Raw genomic sequence first — 19,586 nt, 5'->3', positions numbered from 1 at the left:
TTAGTGTGCACATGAGAAATATCCTTGCTAGATTGTCCTTACCCCAAACAACATATTTGACAGATTCATACGACAATGTAAAGCCATATATGCTAGATTTGTTAAGTAGCAACCATGTATAAGGAAAAGCCAAAAATTAGTTGTATGGTACATAACCTTTGTTTCGTCAACTAAGTAGACCAATTAGTACATCTTGGGTCGAACGAATCATTCTTAGGTCGACTTTCTGACCAATCATCCTAACTAATCATCATGGCCGATAACACTGATTGATAATCTTAGTCGATCATCTTGAATGACTGACACATCGATTAATTGTATAATAAAAATTATATTAACATGTAACCAATAATAACCACGAACCAACCAACTAATGTTGATTAAGGTGTGATTAGACAGTGATTAGACTAACAAAAGATAAAAGTATATAACAGTTATTATAAATAAAGGTTTAAAGTATAATTGTTGATACATATATGTATTAAAACATTTAATACTTTTTCAATCAATTACTGATTTTAATATCAAAATTCTTTCTATAAGTACCATATGAACAATTAGAAAAAAAAAACCTTAAAAACCCAACTAATAAAATATAAAGACAATATAGAACAAGGAATTGAGAGTATTCGACCCACCTTTCATAAACATTGGTCATTTGTGAATTGGTGCGTTCTAAAAGTGTGGAATTGTTTGACACATGGCTGACATATTGATACCCTCGTCATCTGGTTCACTGACCCTCACCAACTCCGAGTGCTTGTTTTGGCGTTGAATGCATCAAAACGTGTTTTAGAAATTCTGAAACCTTCAAATTAAAACACACCCTAATATCGAATGTGCCAAGGGACTTACATTTCTAAGCTTCATCAAAATCATGACATACCCTTTCTTTTTCCAATACACACTAAAGTCTACAGAACCCATGTTCGCCTAAGGTACGTATGATGATTGGTCCTCAAAATTATCGTCATCATGTGCCCATGTTATTATTATCATCGTTATTGATGCTATCCTTTTTCACGACACCAAGAGCATCATCATTATAAAAGATAACACTTTTCCCTTGTTGCTTAAGATCTCAATCAAACAATAGGCGTGAAATAAAAATGTATAAAAGAAGCTCAAATAACGAACAAACACCATCAACTTCCTATTACAAACAAATAACCCGCCATATTTTCACATCAGAATGTTAGTCAAGGCTTAAATATCCTATAAGGGAAGGCACCCATTTTTGTACAAATAAAAGTCCTTCCACACCTTTCCACATGCAAAATACAACTTTACTATGAATGCCAAGATCTTTATCTCCATGGTTACTAATTCTAGGAAACTCGAGTCGCTAGGACAACGTTCCTTCTCTGGACTGTTATTCACATGATTTGGCAAGCTCATATTACACCTTGAATGCTCCATCGAAAAGGATATTTAGAGATTTGATCAGGGTCCTTCTGTTTTAACTACCGAGAAGACAAGCATCTAACTACAGGTCCTCTTTATGAAAAAAGTTCTGAGTTGCCGCTTGCCTCTTTGCAGGAGGGCTGATACCGATAGGGTCAAGATCATGGGATCCCACGAAAGGAGCAGAAAGCCTCAGTCTTCCAGCATGCAAATCAGAATGGCCTTCTGGGCCTAACCATGCTAGAGGAGTCACTGCATCATAGATATAACCATTATAACAATGCACTAAAATCCTTAGTATTCACAAGAGGGTTGCTAGATTGACAGTTTTTTTTTTTGCATTCTAACCGTTAGAGAAGATCACGTCTTTCATATCCATTGGAATACAATATAAATCATTAAATAGAATACTTTGGTGCACAAATGAAAATATAAATCACACCTTCTCTACTTTAATTTTTTATCCATATAAATTTTGGTGCTTCATGTTTAAAACCTCACATTTAAATTCCTACAAATAATTTATTATAAATTGTATGTACCTTGCTCATGTTCAACAGGTCCACCGGCTTCATATGAAGAGCGAAGTCTAGCGGAACGCTTCCTCACATAGTTTTCTTGTAATGGCCTTGGTATTTGAAATGAGAACTGTGAAAGCGTAACCCCATCTCTTGTATACTCAGGATGTTCCGTCAAGAACCTAAAAATACAGAGGCGCCATGAGAAATTTATAAGAAGATTGGAAGCGAATGTCAATAGTAATAATAATAATTCAGAAAAGGAAAAGTAATTTTCAAGGTAACATGCAAAGACAGTAAAACAAAAGCAGCAAGAACATACTTCTGGATCTCTACCATTGAGCGTAATCTCTTGCCTGATGGTGCCACATAATATCTGAAATGTTAAAATATTACAATAGCAAGTTAAAGTTTGCATAAAAGCATATTTCCTAACCCAAAGAATTATTTAATAGATGGAAAGAATCAGTATTGCATCATTGCACAAGGGTGTTTCTATTTCAATGACAAGTCAAAGTAAAAGGGCCTATAACGGATGCATACATATCTGCAAATTTGGAGCTTCCTTCAGCTCTGATCCTTAGTAGTCGCTCCCATCCAGCCGGAGGCTGCGCAATATTTGGCTTATCAATAGCCCAAATCCTGCTGCCATCCTGAGAAATATCCTCTGGATCATCACAAGATACATCTGGTCGCCATTCAAGAGCTTTTTGACAAACAAAAGGCTGTTCAAGAATATGTTCACGGATTTCTTCATATTTTTCCTTTGTTGGAATCAACCTCCATTTAAAGCAGGATGCACATTGAACAGTGAAAGCACCAACTGAAGGCAAAATTCTAGGAATTGAATGTGAAGGTTGTCTTCTTGTTTGCATTGGAGGTTCACACCGGAGAGGATAAGGTGGAAGTTCAATTGCATTGTTTCCATTTGTCACAGGATCATAAAGGACTAATTGATTAGACACATTTTCATTAGGAAGGTCCTCTTCATCATCCGAAGATGAAGAAACTTCTATGGGATCCAGAAGACTGCTTTGCTTGTAACTGTGAAAACTTGAACCTGTCAAGTCCTTGACTTCACTCTTGGGTGTAAGGGAAAATTTAGCACGATGCATCTGATTTTCCTGGAAGATATATTTAAATAACTAGTGAAGTAAATAACAGTACAGAATAACCTTAACCTTGTTACGGATTAAACTTTATGAAATTCTTAATCATGCAGAAAACCATTATTGAATATATCCCATACTGGAAGGGATTTCTCATTATCATATTTATTGAGACTATTACATTAATCCCCCTAAAGAGCTACATTCCATATTGTATACCTTCATTACATTAGCACAACATCCAGGGTCCTATTAGAAGGAGGATGAATTGTTTAAGACAGAGGTTAGGAAGCCCAATATGGCCATGGCAAACAGGAAGGCAAATTTAAAACAATTTAAAGGCTAGCCTAATGTTAGACAAAATTCCATGTAATAAAAACCAAAAACCAATGGTTGCAATACATTCCTTGACACACTTTTCTCAACATTCTTTCTTAATAGCATAGTAATCAGTTCCAGGTAGTGACTACCTCCAAAAATGCTACAGCAAATAGATAGTGCATAATTACCAATATTTTGAAACTAGTTATATAATTTACATAATTAAGCATATATAAATTCGCATAGTAAGGAGTGACCATAATTAACAATAAAAGTTATAGGTCTCAGTCTTATGTAAGTCTACAGGTAAAATGTAATAAACGATACCATCTCTGACCACAGAGATATAGAGCACCAAAAATGAGACCTAGGAGCCATATACTACAGAGAACATAAACAAAGTGAACACGAAAAAACAGAAAAAAAATCACAATAGAGAAACAAACAGAAAAGGATAAAAAAAAAACAGGGATTTATGAAAACAAGAGAACAAATATTAGAAAAAAGAAACCTGAAAATGAGAATAAGAGAGAAGTAAAAAAAGCAACAGATTGCCAGAGAGACACACAACGATAGGGATTGTGTATTAGCCACAAGGTAGGATAGGATGCACGTGAGAAGATGACAATGATATTTGAAAGGATTTTATACCAGCTGAAAACCATTTTACCCAAAATTACGTCCAGAAAATGCCCTTGTGACATTCGGATGCTATTCTCAGGATTTGGACACCATCCGCGAGTAGCAGTGGTACATCGCTGCTATTGCGGCCACTGTGACAATTACAGTGAAGTGTGGCCTATAACAGTGCATATAATGTAAAGTGTGTGAGAGAATGTGTCGGTAGAATTTCTCGATTAGCCAAAATTCAAGTTCTGTTTTGGAGTGTATATTTTAATCTTTTCAGTATGCTGGTATAATTTGAAGAGAGGCGCAAAACGTCCTTTCAATCTCAGAAACAATGATTAACAGCAAAGGATATGGTATTAACATTTTTGTTTAAAATTTGATTCATACATGGCTCAAAGTGTAAGGGAAGAAGCATCTAACAAAATTAAAAGTGAACTCCATGAAGATCATAATAGCCTAGGTATAACATGGGCATGAGAGAACAACCAATAAGATCTAGTATGGTTAAAGTTTAACCCTTTAACTCCAGTATTTGAAAACTCAGCGTTGGAAAGATACTAGAGGCTATTGTATCATCCCATGTAATCCAAAAAGCTAAAAAAACAAAAATTGACTTTTATGTAACCAAGAGAACTAAACACAAATAGGGAGCTTGAAGGAGGAGTTTTAATAATGACAAGATTTGCACAGGTATGAACAGAAGAGTCAATGTTTGCAATTAAATCAGGGAGGTTGAAAGACACAAAATATGCAATCAAAACAGAAAAATTACCAATGGGGTTCTGTATTTCTTTGCAACATACAAGAAGCGAAGAAAAATAACAAACAGCTGTAAAAAACAGAGGTAGGTGGAATTTGAAACTAAAGACAAAAAAATGAAAATGTTGAAAGGCGCACCTGAGGGGAAGAACAGAGGAGGTCGGGTGGTTGGTCGGGAGTGAGAGACATAAGAAGATGATGATGTTTCGACAGGAAGCTCTGCGAACGAAAGTGAAAGAGTTAATCAAAAGATGGGGAAAAGATAATCAAAGAAAAGAAAAGAAAAGCATTTTGTGGCGTGTTGATTTAAGAAGCTTCCGATTTGAAGTCCTCCTCCGCCATTCTCTCATCCACACATAACATCTACGATCCCAGAGGCTAAGGAGAAGGAACAAGAAAAATCATACACAGAATTAGGAAGAAAGACAAAGGCGCAGGAAGAGCTTGTCTGTTGTGTTTAGTTTGACCTGCGGAAACAACAAGAACGAAACAACGACGAATCAACAAACTCACCCTCTCCTCCGATTTTTACTCCTCAAAATCTAATATATCCATTCCATTTATTTTCTATCTTCCTTCTCCAATTTCATCTTCCTCTATAACTTCTACCACTTAATTAATATACTTTCTTTATATTATAATAACGATAATAACTATAACTTGAATTAAGTCTGCTTACATATATAGTTATGCTATAAGAATTAAAAATCACACTATATCTTTAGCGCCTTCACCGTCCCTTCTTCCTACATTTTGGGAAAAATTATCATCGATTTAAGCAATTTTAAATTGTAAAATTTAAAAATATATTATATATTATACCATCTAAAATATGTAGTGAATTACATAATCTAAAAGTGATTACGCATTATACAATTTAATTCATAAATTCTACCATCTCAAAAGTTAAAAATGATTTCCATTCTTAGTGTATTTTTTGAAGATAAAATGGGAATTTTTGCTTTTATGGAAGTGCAGAAAAAATATATGGAGGTGCAATGAGAAATGGCGTGGATAGATAAATGTAGTGGGCCCAGGCCCATGGATTGAAAGAGTGGTAAGTTAGGGAGAGGGGAGGAAGAAAGGAGGAAGAGAAAGAGGGATTGGATCTGATCAGGAAGAGAGAGAGAGAAAGAGAGAAGAAGAAGAAGAAGATGGGAGGAGGAATGGAAGCAAACAAGAACAAATTCATAGAGGATTGGGGCACTGCCAGAGAGAATCTGGAATTGAATTTCCGTTGGACTCGCCGCAATCTCGCCCTTGTTGGCATCTTCGGCATCGCCATTCCCGTCCTTGTCTACAAGGGCATTGTCCGTGAATTCGTGAGTCTCCTTCCCCTATTTTATCCATGTTTAACATGTTACTCTTTCAATTTCAATTTCGATTTCAATTTCAATTTCGCTTAGGTTAGGTTTCTCCATTTTCCATGTATGCTTGTGTGTGCACATAAGAGAATATCCCTACCAATTTCCAATTCATCTATCTGTACGGTCGCTCACTGCTTCCACCACAACTAACAGCTACCAATACCTTCCTTTTCACCTCATCACCCTGGGATTCTCTCTTAATCCTATTTTCACTTGTGAAATATCAATTTTTCATCCAAATTGTATTCATGTCTGTTTCTATTCAATATTTTAACAAAAAAAATAATATTCAGCGTGTTTTTTACCCTCTCCTTCTTTCTCACTCTCTATTCTGAGTCTTGAATCACCCTCTTTCACTTCTGTCTAACCAACCTTGTTTCGTTTCATTTTGAAAACTAAGAAATTTTTTTAAAATACAAATCACACATCCTAATTCTGTGTGCTTAGGCATTATTTAAATTCTCGAGAAAATCGAGATGGATCATGGGTAGCAGCTAAACTGTTTACAAGATTGCCTAACTTGAGTTATCAATTGTTCTTTCTACTTGAAGCTGTGGTATGGCTTCATCCGTCTGACTCTGATCGATCTTTCATTTGTAATGTACTTTCAACTATAGGAGGTGTGATCATGAATGGCGTGCTCTTCTTAAATTTTCTTTTCACTTTTATTTTTTAACCTGCTCTTTTGCAGTACTTGTGAATGCTATTCTTTGCATTTGACCATATAATTTAGTGTAAATTTGAACTGTTGTTGTTACAGCATATGCAAGACGAAGATAATGGTAGGCCGTACAGGAAGTTCATGTGAGAGTGTGGAGGTTGGTTTTTGTAATAATTGGGGGTTATAAAAGTTAGACCTTGATACGAGGCTACAGACATGTGTTTTCTTCTTAATTGGCAAAGGCTTGCCTCCTTAAGTACGGTAAACCTATTAAACCTCTCCATGTTCGGTGGTTCTCATTTGAAATTTCTTTTGTGCTGTTAACTCGTTACCATGCTTCACAATTTATAATATCATGAACATACCTCAAATTCATGATCAAATGAGACGGTAATAAAATAATATGATAGTACTAGACTTTTTGTAAGTGTATATGGTTAATTTGTGAGATAAACTGATCCGAATTAGGATTTCTATATTTTTTATCTGCATAAACAAGCCATGGTTCTTCTATTTGACTTCATGGAAATTGACACTCTGATAATAGCATAGAGGTGCCTCTTCAGAAACTACAGAATTCGATAAGTTAGTTGAAAGAACAACAAAAAAAATCACATGATGAAATTGTAAAAGCACATAAATTTTAGTGATGAGTATTTTTTTTTTGGCTATCGAAAGTTGGGAAGAAATTAGAGATTCAGGTAATTGCAGTCTAATGTTGTATTCTGACGCTTTTTTATTGATTGATTAATTTAATGCTTATTTGTTATTTTTGGGTAAAAGGGTAGTCTAATGTTAGACACTAATGCCTTCTGTAATTTGTTAAAGACGTGAGATTTATTCCCAAAGAAAAGAAAAGAAATTTCATTGAAGGCAAACTGGTTTAAATTGAAAAAAAAAAATCCCAATTTTACAGTGACGTCGCTTATCTTGTAACATAACCAATCTGGTGGCTCTGGAAAATCATTCATATAAATTGTGGTAGCATTCACTTTTTGTTTTGGATTTGTGTGTAATTCGTCAGTCTGTTCTCCTTTCAAGGTTAGTTCTCTTAGAACTGTGCCAAGTTCAAAAAACAGTAGGAAATGGTAGGCCCTCCAGGATAGATAACCTTTTCAATAACTTTCAAGATTCACCACTCGAATTTTCTTTTCTTGACAGTAAATTTTGATACCTTCCAATTTGAATTCCGATCCTGGTTTAGACTTTCAATTGGTACTTCAAAAGTCTTGAATCAATTTCAATCTTTGAACTATGACTTTGTTGAGAAATCAAGGTAGGGACAATTTGGAAATTATGCTTTCAATACTTGGAAAATAATATCTAACTAAAAACCTACAATAATAAAAAATATGCCACTAAGTTGGGTTAGATTGAGACCCAAATCTAAATATTTATTGGCGCTTGTAGGATGTTACTTTCTGCACCCTATCAAATTTCTTTATCACCCTATGAAGTAACACCCATATTGTATCCACTTGACTCCCCACCCTAACCCAACTTAATTTTAGTTGTTTTATTGGATTTTGATCAATTAAGGTAATTTATGTTAACTCCTACTATAAAATTTTATGATTCTGTTTATATAATTTATTTATTTTGATGTATTTTGCTTTCAAACTTTTTTTAATGCGAAGATCCCAATGATAACGCTTTTAACCAGATGTAAATTGTATGATATATATATATATATATATATATATATATATATATATATATATATATATATATATATAAAGAGAGATAGAGAGAGCGAGATATTATTTTTAATTTAAAAATTTATTTTAATATAAAATTATTTGATATATGTATATGAATCAAAATATACTTATTAAAATATGGCAAAATGTTAATGATTTAATCACTTTTTTATTTGATTAATTTTAATAATATTTGACAGAAATGATATGATATAAAATTATGATTTAACAGTTCAATAAAAAAAGGTATTTTTTAAAGTAAAGTTATTAGTATTACTCTTTAGTAAAATTTACATATCATTTGAGCATTACTTAATAAATAAATATTATTAATAAATCTCATAGAAGTTCCCTATTTTTATACTTTAAGGTTGAGAAACTGATCAACAATATTCAGCAATATTAAATATTTTATTATAAATAAGTATTAATGATTTAATAAGTAAGATTGGTATGATTAATTAAGTGCGACCACAGATAAAGATTTGCAAAGGTTTATAAAAAGATGTTCATATATTTGATAAATTCCCATAGGGATAAATTATCTTTTAGGAAAATTAACTATGGGAAAAAACCTACTTATTGATAAATTAAAGCAGTAATTGATGTTTTATCCGAAGGAATATAATTTGTTCGTTTATTTTTTGTCAACCATGTTTTTTTATGTAAGTTACAAGTTATAATTCTAATAAAAATGAAATTTAGTTATTTGACATGATTTTAATAATTAGTTATTTTATATGGTTTTAATAACAATACTTGTCATCAAATAGTGATATATTTGAAAAAAAAAACCAATGAAGCTTGAAATTTATAATATAATATAGTACATTAATAACTTTGAAACCCTAATAATTGAACATGAATGACTAGTTGGATTAAAGAAGGGACATTATTCAGGTTTAAAAACAGTTTTTTATAAATCAATAATTAATAAAGTCGTATTAGATATCACGTAAAGTTGAATGAAGAGATTTTGATTTGTAAATGACTAATTATTGCTCTGATTCTATCACATAGATTTGTAATTAAGTTATATATAATTAAACAGTTCCAATCATTTCCTATAACTACGCCACCTCGTTCTTTATGATAATAACGACACTCTTCCTTCCTCGGTACGAGGTTCTTAACTATAATAATATTAATATGTAATATTTATAAATATATCTTTAATGGTTAGTGATAGTTATTAAGTATTTATATTTAATAATCATCTTTGCTAGTTTTGATCTGTTTTAGTTTAGCATATGTTGAGAGATCCATATGCTTATTTATTTATTTATATAATTCTCTTTTATGTAGATTAGATTTATGTTTCATTTATTGTTCTCAATACAATTATTATTATTATTTAATTGTTCAACAATATATTCCAAAAGAAATTAATGAAATAGATAGTTGGAATTTTTAGTTAACTAATTCTTTTTGACTAAGTATTAACTTATCTTGTGTAGGCGAGATTGGAAGTTCATGGTGGTAACACTGAGACATGGATAAGGGTAGAGTAATACTTTAACTTTTAAAATTTGGTACCTCATTATGTACATTTCTTTTAAATGATTAAAACATTCTTTAGTTTATTGCTTAACTTACAAAACTTATTTTCTTTAATCCTTTATTTCATTCTAAATAACTCTGCTTTTTGTTGCACAATTCTTTTTCTGTCAATTGTTTCATTTATTTTATATTCATCAAGTTTACCTAATTTTCCATTTCTTTATAACATTTTTTATTTTTATTATTATAAGAAAATGTATGATTATTAATTTTAAGCGTTGAATAGTATATTAGGTAGCATAAAAAATATATTTTATTCTTTCCTTTCAGTTTTTCCTAAGTTGAACAAATCTTATTTCTCTATACAATTTTTTATTTTCTTTTGTAAACTATTGGATTAAATATGTTTTTAATCCTCAAACTATTACGTGATTTTGGTTTTGTCTCTCTTCGAAAGGTTTGTTCATTTTAGTCCTCTTAGTTTGGAAACTCTTATTTTTAGTCCTTAAAAAGCAACGACATTAAGTTTTCTGTGAGGTGGCAAACGGCGAGCCACGTGTGATGCCACCTTCCCTTCACTACTTTTAATTGACGTGACAGTAAAGGTCTGATGGTCGGTCGGCCTGGTGGGTGGCCGACCACTCGGTCTGGTGGGTGGTCAACCACTCGGTCTGGTGGGTGGTCGACCGACCACCAGGTTTTTATGGTTGACTACCCATCAAGCCGACCGACCACTAGACCTTTACTGCCACGTCAATTAAAAGTGGTCAGGGAATGTGGCATCACACGTGGCTCGTTGTTTTCCACCTTACAGAAAACTTAACACCGTTGATTTTTAAGGACTAAACATAAGAGTTTCAAAACTAAGAGGACTAAAATGAATAAATCTTTCGAAGAGGGATGAAAACCAAAATCGCGTGATAATTTAAGGATTAAAAACATATTTAACTCTAAACTATTAAAGCCATTCTATATTTACTGGTGCAAAAAATATTTTTTATAACAATTTTTTATATCGATTATAATTCAGCAGGTATAAAAAGTGGTATAGTGGCATAATTGTAAGATGACACTTTCTACACCAGTTGTAGTTATAACCGATATAGAAAGTGTACATGGTGACACTTTTGTAATAAATAAAAGAAACTTTTTATATTAGTTTCAATTATAACTAGAAAGTTGTTTTTTTATTTTCTATTATTTATAAACACAAATCTACAAACTTCCCAACTTTCGAAACCCTGGTTGTAGAACCATACCACATTCCAATCATGATTTTTTTTTCTGGTCAACCCTTCGTGCAACCATGTCACTAAGAGGTTGCCACTACGATGCTACCTCGATGATTATCTTTGTCAACACAACTTCTTCTTTTGCTTCTTCTGCTTCTCTCCCTATCTCTCTTCTTTGTCAAAATGTCATATGCTATCAATATGCACTGCTTCGTCCTGCCATGGTCGTCGCCGCAAGGTCGATTACCACTAGAGCCATCACGGACTAGAAATAATTCTTTGTTATGAAGTTCATAGGAAACAACAACAAACCTATGAAAGCTCAAACATCAATGTTAGGTCCTGACTTCGGAGTTGGCATCAGATGCCACAACGAAATAGGTTTGGATTTGGTTGGTGGGTTAGGGTTCGGAGGTTGATAGCTTTAACCACCTCGACCTGATTTTTGGCATGGGAATGGGTTGTGGAGTTGGTGTTGGCTTCGACATCGACCATGGCTTCAACCACCAAAATATTTTTAGATTCCCATAAAACAAAACAGTTGGTATTCATATTTGATTATATTATTTTTCTTTCTCGCATGTTCATTGATCATCCTTTAAAGTTGACACCTTTCATTGATTGTGTATACACAATACTTATAGATTAATATTAGATACTTTATTTCGTTTGGTTTAGTCCATGAAGTAATGATCACATGATTGTAAAGGAGAGAATGGCGAACTAAGAGTTGGTGTTAGGCGTGTAGCATGGCAACAAAGTCTCATGATTTCAAGCTAAAATATGCATCTTGAAGTGTTTGCCACTACCTCATGCATTCTTGACCAGTACCATGTTTGTGGTATATTACAAGCCTAGGTTAGTAAAACATGTTGAAGTTTGATTTTGATGGCATAAACTTTATAATTATAATGTAACATAATGTCTAACCCTTGTTTCCACTTGAATTCTTGTTCTATTTCAATTTAACATTTATAATCTTTTTGTCATTTGGGTTTTGTTTGAATTTAGCTTTTACAACCAACTACATTTTTTCTAATGTCACACTTTCTATATTTGACATTAGGGTTAGGAATTAGGGTTTAGGGTTTAGAGTTTAGGGATTAGGGTCTACATCTTTCCTAAAGCCTTCTTACATCCGTTCTAAATCGTTCCTAAAGTCTCCCTACACCCTTCATACACTCTATACACTATACCTTTCTACACCCTTCAAACACTTTCATGTAACCTTCCTAACCCATTTCTACACGTTTTATGCATTTTTCCAATGTTGCTCTTACAATATTCGTACATCCTTCCTACACCCTACACCTTTTCTACATCCTTTCTACATCGTTCCTACACTCTCCATACACCTATTTCACACCCTTTCTACACTCTTTGTACACCTTTCCTTCACCTTTTGTACACTCTTCCTACACCTTTCTGACATCATTCTTGCACCCTACACCCTACACTGCTCTCACACTCTTCGTACATCATTTTTAGACCTTTTTACATCTTTCATACACCCTTCCTACATCTAACTACACTCTTTCTACACACTTCCTCCTTCATTCCTACATTCTCACTCCACCTTTTGTATATCCTTTCTACACCCTTCCTATATACTTCCTACCCACTTTCTACATCATTTCTAAAAGCTTCTTACACCTTTCGTACACAGTACACACTATACCCTTCCTACTTCCTTCGTACACCTTTTTAACATTATTTTCATACTTTTTTTGTCGTTCTTGCATTCTTCCTACACCTTACACCCTTCATAATCATTCTTACATCTTTCCTACACTCTTTTTAACCCTTCATACAACCCTTATACATCTATCCTAACCCATACACCCTAAACCCTACACTCCTTCTACACCATTCCTAATCCCTTCCTACACCATTTACACACCCTTTCTACATCATTTCTACACCTTTCTTACGCTCTTCATACATCCTTACTAGACATTTCCTACACTCCTCCTACACACTTCTATACAGTTTCTACACATTTCCTACACCCTTCTTATACACTTTGTCTACATTCCAATAACCTTCAAATTCCTACACCCTTCTGTCATCCTTCCTACACACTTTTTCTACCCCCTTCCCTCAGTCTTACTTAACACTTCCTACACCCTTCCTCCACCATTGCTATACCCTTCCTCCATCATTCGTACACACCTCCTACAATCTTCAACACCCTCCTATAACCTTTCAAACCATTTTTATATCTTTTTTACACTTCTTCTACGCTTTTCCTACAACCTTTCTATAACCTTACATCATTCCTACACAATTCTTACACTCTCCCTACACCCCTTATACACCTTTTTTACACTGTCTTTACACCTTCCCTACAATCTTCATATACCCATTCTACACTCTCTCTACAATCTTTGTACACCCTTCCTTAACTCTTTCTACACACTCTCTACAATCTTTCTACACCATTCCTATACTCTACACCCTATATCACTCTAACACTCTTCCTACACCCTTTTTACACCCTTCCTAAACCCAACCACACCTTTCTTATACCCAACTATAATCTTTCTACACATTTCCTTCTCCATTCCCACACCCTAACTACAACCTTACTACATCCTTCCAAAACCTTTCCTAACACCTTCCTACACATTTTCTACAACATTCCTAAAATCTCCCTACACCTTCGTACACTACACACTAGATCCTTCGTACACCCTTTGTACATCTTTTCTACACCATTCCCACAGTCTTCCTACATTGTTTGTACACCATTTCTATACCCTACATTGTTATACATCTTTCCTACACCATTCCTACACCATTTATGGACTTTCTATATCGATTTCAAAATTGGTATAAAAAATTCAATACTTTTAATATTCTTTGTTTATATACGACTTTCATAACTAATATAAATTGTTTTATTTAACCAGTATAAAAATGTTTTTTTATTATAATTTTTTGTTTAATATAAAAAAATTATATAATTAATATTTAGGATAGGAATGGATATATTCATTATGGGATAGAGAGATAAATAATGTACTTTATAGAAACAAAAACGAAGAGAAGTATGTACTTTAGCTCAAGAATGGAGACTAGTATAACGAAATATATGTATATCAAATCTCTACTGTTGTCTTCCTATTATAAAATCTAATCCTATTATAATATTCTTTATATAACAGAGAACACCAACAACAAAACCCCTACACATGGATGATCATGAACACAGTGATCTTGACGGAGGCACATCAACAACAATGCAAAAGCTGAAGGTTAGGACCACGAGGTCAGGATCCACCACACGGATTTAGCTTCACAACATGTATGACTACCAGTTCCAACTCAACCCTTCTACCTAGATTTGCAGTCTAGCTCAACCCTTCTATTACAAATCTCCAGTTCCAGCTCGGTCCTTCCATCATGGATCTCCAGCTCCAATTTGGCCCTTCCACCACAGATGCCTAGCTCTAGCTTGACCCTTTTACCAAGAATTTTCAGCTTGACCTTTTATCACGAATCTTCATCTTAAACTCGACCCTTCCACCACCGACCTATTTAATTCATTCACTTGCTTCATTGAGCTACTCGGACTCCCCCATCAAACTATCAACATACTTTATTAATCTCTTTACATGTTCTATTAAGTTCTTCACATGCTGCTTTGAGTTATGCAAGTTGTCTAGACACCTTCCCATGCTATCTGAGTTTTGCATGCCCCTCTTCGCGCTATTTAAGCTTTCCTTGCTCCTCTGTGGGCTATCTAAGCTTTTCTTGTCCATTTTTGACATATTGAGTTGTTTAGTAGTCATATCTACACTACTTAGTTGTTTTGTCAAATTCACTGCATTACTCTCGGCTATCTTGCTCAGTTCTTTAATTATCATAGTTGACCGAATTACTCGATTATTTTGTCAAGTTCACTACACTATCAGTGTCGAACTAATGACTGTGGTCAAATTGAAACTACTAGAACCAGGATAAAATGAGAGTGTGAAATCGTAAAAAGGAAAACAAAGATAAACATATATGCAAAAAGACATAATTATCCTTTTTTTCAATTAGTATAGTAAAACCATATATTTTAAAATAATATTAGAATGGACACATCACCCATGTAAAATGAATATAATATTCATTAAGTTTGTCATGATATGCTACTCGTTACTATAACCTATATAAAATTTGCATTCGAATGAATGTAGAATTTGTGTACAAAATTAATTACTAATAACCAATGGTATATGGACTCTATATGAATTATATATAATGTTAATAATCAGTACATGCCTTCTTAGATTTATATAAATGCTAACATTTCAACCGTTGTTAAATAATATAACTTGGGCAATGTGCTAAGTTGTATTTTAGGGAGTGATGATCGGGAGAAGTCAATAAAAGCGATTTTAATAGCAGCAATGAGTGTCGTTTTTTATATCTATGTACCGGCGCCACCCACTCCTTTTTGTATGAATATGACGTTGGATCGTGTCTGAAACATTATTGTAACTGAATGATTAAGCATGTTCTTTCTCCTTCTTTTGAACAACCTTAACATGCTCTCAATTCTCCTGCTATATAATGGCTTCCATGTTGACGATAATTATCCACACCAAACTAAGATATCAGGCGTACTTGTGTTGTACTTTTCAATAAAGTACAATCATGAACAACACCATATTTTTCTTTTTTTCTACTCTTTTCCCACGCACCCTTCGTTTTCTACCGTTGCATTTCCATCCTTTCTTCTTTCACCTTTGCTATTTCCTCGTCCTTTCTGTCTTAGGTTTTCTCGGTCTCAAGGTTTCAATGCCAAGGACCCCTTCTAGCCCTAATGACTTGGACCTCTTCTACACCTCAGTTTCTGCTTCCACAACTTCTAGCATGGTAGCCCTAGAAATGGAGCTTTTCTCCAATTTTCAATTTATTCTCCTCACCCTCCTCATGTTTCTTGGTGGGGAAGTTTTCACTTCCATGCTCGATCTTCTACTTGCTAGGAATAAACTCATCCAAAACAAATTACGTAGCATCAATCCTTCTTCACCCTCAGATGAGTCCCCGACCAATGCCACTCATATTGAGCTTGCCTTAGTTTCTATTCCTCACTCAGAATCACAAAACCAGACACTGTCTGATAATGTTGCATCCGTTAGACTTAAGTATAACTGTCTTCGTTATCTGACTTACGTGGTGTTAGGTTACTTTGTTGTGGTTCAGTTTGTTGGATTTAGTTTGGTGTCTTTGTATATGACAGTGGTAGCGAGTGCAAGACAAGTACTGCGAAAGAAAGACATTAAAGTTGTAACATTTTCTTTATTTACCGTCGTTTCCACTTTTGCCAGTTGTGGCTTTGTCCCCACCAACGAGAACATGATGGTTTTCAAGAAGAATTCGGGTCTTCTCCTCCTTCTTCTCCCACATGTGTTTCTGGGCAACGCCCTGTATCCACCGTGTCTGACACTTGTGCTAATGGTTTTGGAAAAAGTTACCAGAAAAGAGGAATTCTCACAGTTGCTGAAGAATTCCAACAACCTCGGCTATAGACATTTGCTCTCTGTTTATCGTTGTTGTCTCCTGGTTGGTACAGTGTTTGGTTTGAACGTTATACAGTTTGTGATGTTTTGGTCCGTTGAATGGAACTCCGAAATCATGGAGGGTCTGAATTTGTATGAGAAAGTGGTAGCGTCATTGTTTCAAGTTTCAAACGCCAGACACGCCGGTGAATCTGTTTTTGATCTCTCTTCCATCTCTTCAGCCATATTAGTACTCTTCATTGTGATGATGTAAGTCACTACAATCTCTACTAATTAAGATCATCATCAAGGACAAAACTTATTTTCAAAACTTAAATATAGGCAAATCAAACTTTTTCAAAGTAATTATAAACATTTTGACACCATTAATCTTTACATTTCATCTTTTTACTTTCATTTTTTTAACATAAATGGAAGAGTGTGAACATGATATACCAAATTAAAAAGAAAACTAATATATAGTAAATTGTTTCCTTAATATTGATCTTAAAACTTTATATAATAATCGATTGATTGATAGTGAAATAGTGTGCGTTTGGGGTTTTTCTATTTGTTTGAGTTGTATGTTACAATACTTTATATATAAGCATTGACATCATAGTCGTAGAGGCATGTTAATGTATACAATCTACATTCCTAGTCTAAGGAGTCAGGAATTTTTTAATAGTATTATTCAGACGAATAATTCATTGTTTAAATACTCTGCTTAGGATAAGTATGAGGAATCAAGTAAGCATAAGTAAAGAGAGAACATGACAGGTGTTAAAGATTCAATGGAGAGAGTCTGATATGATTGTATTGATGGATCTAACAGGTACCTTCCGCCATATACTACATTTTTACCTGTAAGGGAGGAGGAAGATGACGCCAAGAGAAAAACAAAAAGCGCAGTGGAGTGTGTTGTATTTTCTCAGCTCTCTTACTTGGCCATTTTCATCATTCTGGTTTGTATGACAGAGAGCAAAAGCTTGAAAGAGGATCCACTCAACTTTAACGTGCTCAGCATCACCCTCGAAGTCATAAGGCAAGGAACGTTACCCTCTTTAAATTTTCTCTCTTTCTGCAATATCTTACGTTGAATCAATCATTTTCTCACGAAATATGTATGTTTGCAGTGCTTATGGGAACGTAGGGTTCTCCATGGGATACAGCTGCGCAAGGCAGTTGAAAGGAGATGGTAGCTGCAAAGATTCATGGGTTGGATTTTCTGGAAGATGGAGCAACAAAGGAAAGTTCATCCTTATATTGGTCATGTTCTTTGGGAGGCTCAAGAAGTTCAACATGAAAGGTGGCAAAGCGTGGCACCTCTCTTAGACACTGCAACCATATCAACACCATTTTTTAACCATGTTTGTTCGCAAGAACCTACACTGCATGTATATGTCTATGCTAAAACATAGTTACAACCTTGTTCCATCCGAAAGCAACAGAAGATGAAAAATTGTTATGTGGTCTCCAAATGTCATGTCCACCTCTGTATCAGATCCATCCATATTTTTAATATTTTCTTGATTTAATTAATAATACGTAATTGGAACATCAGTTGATTTCTCTAAATAACTTTTTCTTGTATACATCTTTGAAGAAAAAAAAATATCCCTTTTTTATGTTTAAGTTGTCATGGAACTTTTTTATAGAAATCTACATCAACATTCACCATTTAAATGTAATTTTTATTCTTATGTGATTGATATGTATAAGACACACTTGAATGAGAATTAAATATATACAAGTAAGTACATAAATCTTTGAATAATTTATGGTTTTTGCATCAAAGTCTTTCTAAAGGAACAAATAATACAACTTACAATTCTTAAATCAAACAGACAAATATATAAACTGTTTTATTTCGTATTGGTAGAAATTAGATATAGTGGATGAATAAAAAATATCCAGAAAATAAAAACCTAATAACCTTTTTCTCCATCATGTATGAGATCCAAACAAACCTTAGACCACCCTACTATAGTTTTTATCCACCATCACTATCGACAATTCTCAAATGATTATCACACTAAACCCACAACTGAATTTCTCCAATGATCAGGGATGATAATAAGGTAAAGTGAATATATTGACTACGTCGTAATTGTCTCTTATAGTTGATGAATATAAAATTTGAATTTTATCCTCGTCCCTGTCACATAACGAGTTTCTTCATCTAGAGTTGTATCCTCCTAAATATTTATTAAATAATTTTTTTCTTACAAAAGATATGATTGAAATATAAGTATAGTATTATCAAGAATTCAATTATAAAAGAACACGCATTTGCTTCTCTTTAGTGCTAAATAACATTCATAGATTCATAATTGAATAAATTTTAAAATAGAATTTCAAATAAATTAAGAGTATTTTATTTCAAAACAAAAATTAGTATGAAACAAAAAGAGAACGAATATTCATACTTATATATATACCTGATTTAAACGTTGAATATTACTTTTGCACATGTTTATGTTCTATCAACCTGAATACTCTCCCACACAAGAACAATCAAACAATTTCGACAAATACAAGTTTATTTCTTATCTTTATCCAAAATACAACATTCTTTTAGCAATCCTAGACCTTAAACCTAAAAGCAAAATAAGCTACTCTCAAGAATAAAAACATTTCTTTAATTTTTTTTCTTCGTGCTAGCACTATGAAAAAAGAACTTTACTTTTCCTTGAAGTAAATATTGTGTCATATTCCCAAATTACAAATTTTTTTAGTCTCATTTCACTATCTCTCACATCAAGCATTGATGTAAATACATTTAAGTCCAATTTCACTATCTCTCACGCCTAAGAAGGTGATGCTATGACACTTAACTATTAATGTAGTTTTTTCTTAAATTCTTTGTAGTATAAAAACTTAGATGTAA

The 19,586-nt window shown here is 33.6% G+C and overlaps 3 protein-coding genes across 5 annotated transcripts; 2 read left to right on the top strand and 1 right to left on the bottom strand.

Annotated features, from left to right (window-relative positions):
• Positions 1-1,129: 1,129 nt before the first annotated feature.
• MBD02 (methyl-CPG-binding domain protein 02) lies at positions 1,130-5,310 on the bottom strand. Of its 3 annotated transcripts, none has more exons than XM_088113347.1 (6): positions 5,255-5,310; positions 4,880-4,960; positions 2,466-3,046; positions 2,245-2,298; positions 1,947-2,104; positions 1,130-1,656 (listed from the first exon to the last, which is right to left on the bottom strand). In XM_088113347.1, the coding sequence occupies exons 2-6, from the start codon at positions 4,928-4,930 to the stop codon at positions 1,487-1,489; spliced, it is 1,014 nt and encodes a 337-aa protein (XP_087969473.1). In that variant the 5' UTR covers positions 4,931-4,960; positions 5,255-5,310; the 3' UTR covers positions 1,130-1,486. The 3 variants fall into 3 exon arrangements, with proteins under 3 accessions (XP_087969473.1, XP_087969472.1, XP_087969471.1); XM_088113346.1 differs by having other exon boundaries at positions 5,149-5,305; XM_088113345.1 differs by lacking the exon at positions 5,255-5,310 and having other exon boundaries at positions 4,880-5,248.
• A 513-nt stretch (positions 5,311-5,823) lies between these two features.
• Positions 5,824-7,100, top strand: LOC148199932 (neuronal acetylcholine receptor subunit alpha-5). The gene is made up of 2 exons (XM_088113344.1): positions 5,824-6,063; positions 6,869-7,100. The coding sequence occupies exons 1-2, from the start codon at positions 5,896-5,898 to the stop codon at positions 6,914-6,916; spliced, it is 216 nt and encodes a 71-aa protein (XP_087969470.1). The 5' UTR covers positions 5,824-5,895; the 3' UTR covers positions 6,917-7,100.
• An 8,739-nt stretch (positions 7,101-15,839) lies between these two features.
• Positions 15,840-18,105, top strand: LOC124836720 (sodium transporter HKT1). Its single transcript, XM_047311895.2, has 3 exons — positions 15,840-16,966; positions 17,532-17,741; positions 17,833-18,105. The coding sequence occupies exons 1-3, from the start codon at positions 15,849-15,851 to the stop codon at positions 18,029-18,031; spliced, it is 1,527 nt and encodes a 508-aa protein (XP_047167851.2). The 5' UTR covers positions 15,840-15,848; the 3' UTR covers positions 18,032-18,105.
• Positions 18,106-19,586: the final 1,481 nt, after the last annotated feature.

The sequence above is a fragment of the Vigna umbellata genome, chromosome 4 (assembly GCF_029865625.1).
Source record: "Vigna umbellata cultivar VRB3 chromosome 4, Vumbellata_1.0, whole genome shotgun sequence".
Taxonomy (NCBI): Eukaryota; Viridiplantae; Streptophyta; class Magnoliopsida; order Fabales; family Fabaceae; genus Vigna; species Vigna umbellata.
This window is presented reverse-complemented; position numbering and strand designations above follow the sequence as displayed.

What these genes read in the sequence shown, in the direction of transcription:
- MBD02 (XM_088113347.1), bottom strand. Translation starts at nt 4,930, where the DNA reads ATGTCTCTCACTCCCGACCAACCACCCGACCTCCTCTGTTCTTCCCCT. An exon ending in TCCTCTGTTCTTCCCCTCAG is followed by an intron (nt 3,047 to 4,879) that starts GTGCGCCTTTCA and finishes TATATCTTCCAG; the next exon opens with GAAAATCAGATGCATCGTGC. An exon ending in TCAATGGTAGAGATCCAGAA is followed by an intron (nt 2,105 to 2,244) that starts GTATGTTCTTGC and finishes CTGTATTTTTAG; the next exon opens with GTTCTTGACGGAACATCCTG.
- LOC148199932 (XM_088113344.1), top strand. Translation starts at nt 5,896, where the DNA reads ATGGGAGGAGGAATGGAAGCAAACAAGAACAAATTCATAGAGGATTGG. An exon ending in AGGGCATTGTCCGTGAATTC is followed by an intron (nt 6,064 to 6,868) that starts GTGAGTCTCCTT and finishes TTGTTGTTACAG; the next exon opens with CATATGCAAGACGAAGATAA.
- LOC124836720 (XM_047311895.2), top strand. Translation starts at nt 15,849, where the DNA reads ATGAACAACACCATATTTTTCTTTTTTTCTACTCTTTTCCCACGCACC. An exon ending in GTACTCTTCATTGTGATGAT is followed by an intron (nt 16,967 to 17,531) that starts GTAAGTCACTAC and finishes TGGATCTAACAG; the next exon opens with GTACCTTCCGCCATATACTA. An exon ending in ATCACCCTCGAAGTCATAAG is followed by an intron (nt 17,742 to 17,832) that starts GCAAGGAACGTT and finishes GTATGTTTGCAG; the next exon opens with TGCTTATGGGAACGTAGGGT.